Source organism: Etheostoma spectabile, chromosome 1, assembly GCF_008692095.1.
Source record: "Etheostoma spectabile isolate EspeVRDwgs_2016 chromosome 1, UIUC_Espe_1.0, whole genome shotgun sequence".
NCBI lineage: Eukaryota > Metazoa > Chordata > Actinopteri > Perciformes > Percidae > Etheostoma > Etheostoma spectabile.
In genome coordinates, this window is record NC_045733.1 from 28,138,600 (window position 1) to 28,140,185 (window position 1,586).

The window sequence follows — 1,586 nt, forward strand, 5'->3', positions numbered from 1 at the left end:
TATTGATAAGCGGTGTGATTTACGCATTACAGCGTCGGCTGTTCATTTGCCAGCTATCCTTCTTGTTTAAGGAAGCAGCGACTGTTTTGTGTTTTGTCTGTAAAACCGTGTCTGTGTTCTTCTTCATATTAATGTAGAATTATAGTTTGCTCTTCTTGTGTAAAATATGCTCTGGTAGATGTTTCCGACTGGTCACGCTGCGCAACGCGTGCATCGCTGGATTTGGAAACCCTGGCTTGATTGAACTAGTTGTTAACCACCGTTGCGACGCAGGACCGCGGTGGTTAGCTTAGGTGAAGCCGGTTAACAGAAATAAATCCAGGGCATGTTGATCTTGATTTGCAGTACGGGCCTCAGGCCTTTGGTTTTGGTTTGAGGGTTTTTTGGTTTGAGTTTTTTGTTGTTGTAATTTCCCAAGAACAGAAACACATCATGTGAAATATCTCATGAGAAATGTGTTATTTTTTTAAAATTCCTATACTGAATTTGATTAGTCATTGCACTGTTGTTGTTTTTAGCACTTGGGCCTCTGGGTAAAACAAGATGATAAGACTAAAAAATAACAAGGAGAGGTTTACACAGGTTTTGAAGATGACCTTTTTTTGAAAAATAATCTCTGAACAATTCTTTACGAAAGCATTCCATAGACATTGCTAAGAGGATCTACCCTGGGGCCTCATTTATAAAACTTGCAGATTCTATTCTGAAAGATTTTGTGCGCTGACATTTTTTTTTCTTTATTTTGTTTCAACAAAAGTCTCACTTCACAACTTTTCCTCTCCTGCAGTACAGAAAACTTCCACAACGAAATGCATGCTTGGTGCTGTCCCTCAAGTTGGGACATTTTCATTGCTCATAGCCAGACCCTTACTCTTTCAGATTTGGGTCAGGCTGGAAGTGTCACAATGGGGAGATGAAACATGCAACATGAGTGGGTTGATTTGAGGTGTGTTTTATACAGGGTGTGGTATTTAGTCATACTCATATAAGTCCGTCTGTCTTTGAACAGATAATGGAGGAATTCACAAGGTGATACAGAGTAAAAATCAGACGTTTGTCATCGCTGAGTACCGACCTTTCAACCACAGAGCCCACATCCTCCACATGGTCCTACACCCTTCCACTGTGAGTAACATTGCACTGCTTACTCTTTCCCCGCACCCTGACACGAAGTGGGGGAGTATACAAGACTTGAAATCATGTGCCAAAAAGGTTATAGTGAGTCATATTATGCTTTTGGGCTTTTCCCTTTCCTTTAATTTGTTTCAATAGCTTTTTGTGCACGTTTTACAGGTTTACAAAGTGAAAAAGCCCAAAGTCCCCCCCCCCAGAGGGACTCACCATCTCTAACAGATAACACTGTTCACAAACTGCTCCAAAAAGCTCTATTGCAGTCCAGCCGTTACTTACGAACGAACGTTACTTTGTAACACACGTTATAATGCTCGCCTAGCTGCTAGTGTGGCCCGCCCTCATTCTCTTCTGACTGGCTAGTAGTCCTTACCCAGCTCCTGCGCATGTGCGACTCCCAACTAAGATGGAGCAGAAGTGCGATACCTCACTCTGTAGCTAAAACAGAGAGCTCA

General features: G+C 42.1%; 1 protein-coding gene across 2 annotated transcripts in view; it reads left to right on the forward strand.

Moving 5' to 3' along the window:
- The window catches only part of LOC116689891 (semaphorin-7A), an 18,041-nt gene that overhangs the window by 8,450 nt on the left and 8,005 nt on the right, over positions 1-1,586 (forward strand). For both annotated transcript variants that reach the window (XM_032516566.1, XM_032516556.1), the window contains exon 11: positions 1,010-1,125. In XM_032516566.1, the coding sequence (XP_032372457.1) occupies positions 1,010-1,125 (116 nt within the window). The remainder of the gene's footprint in view (positions 1-1,009; positions 1,126-1,586) is intronic.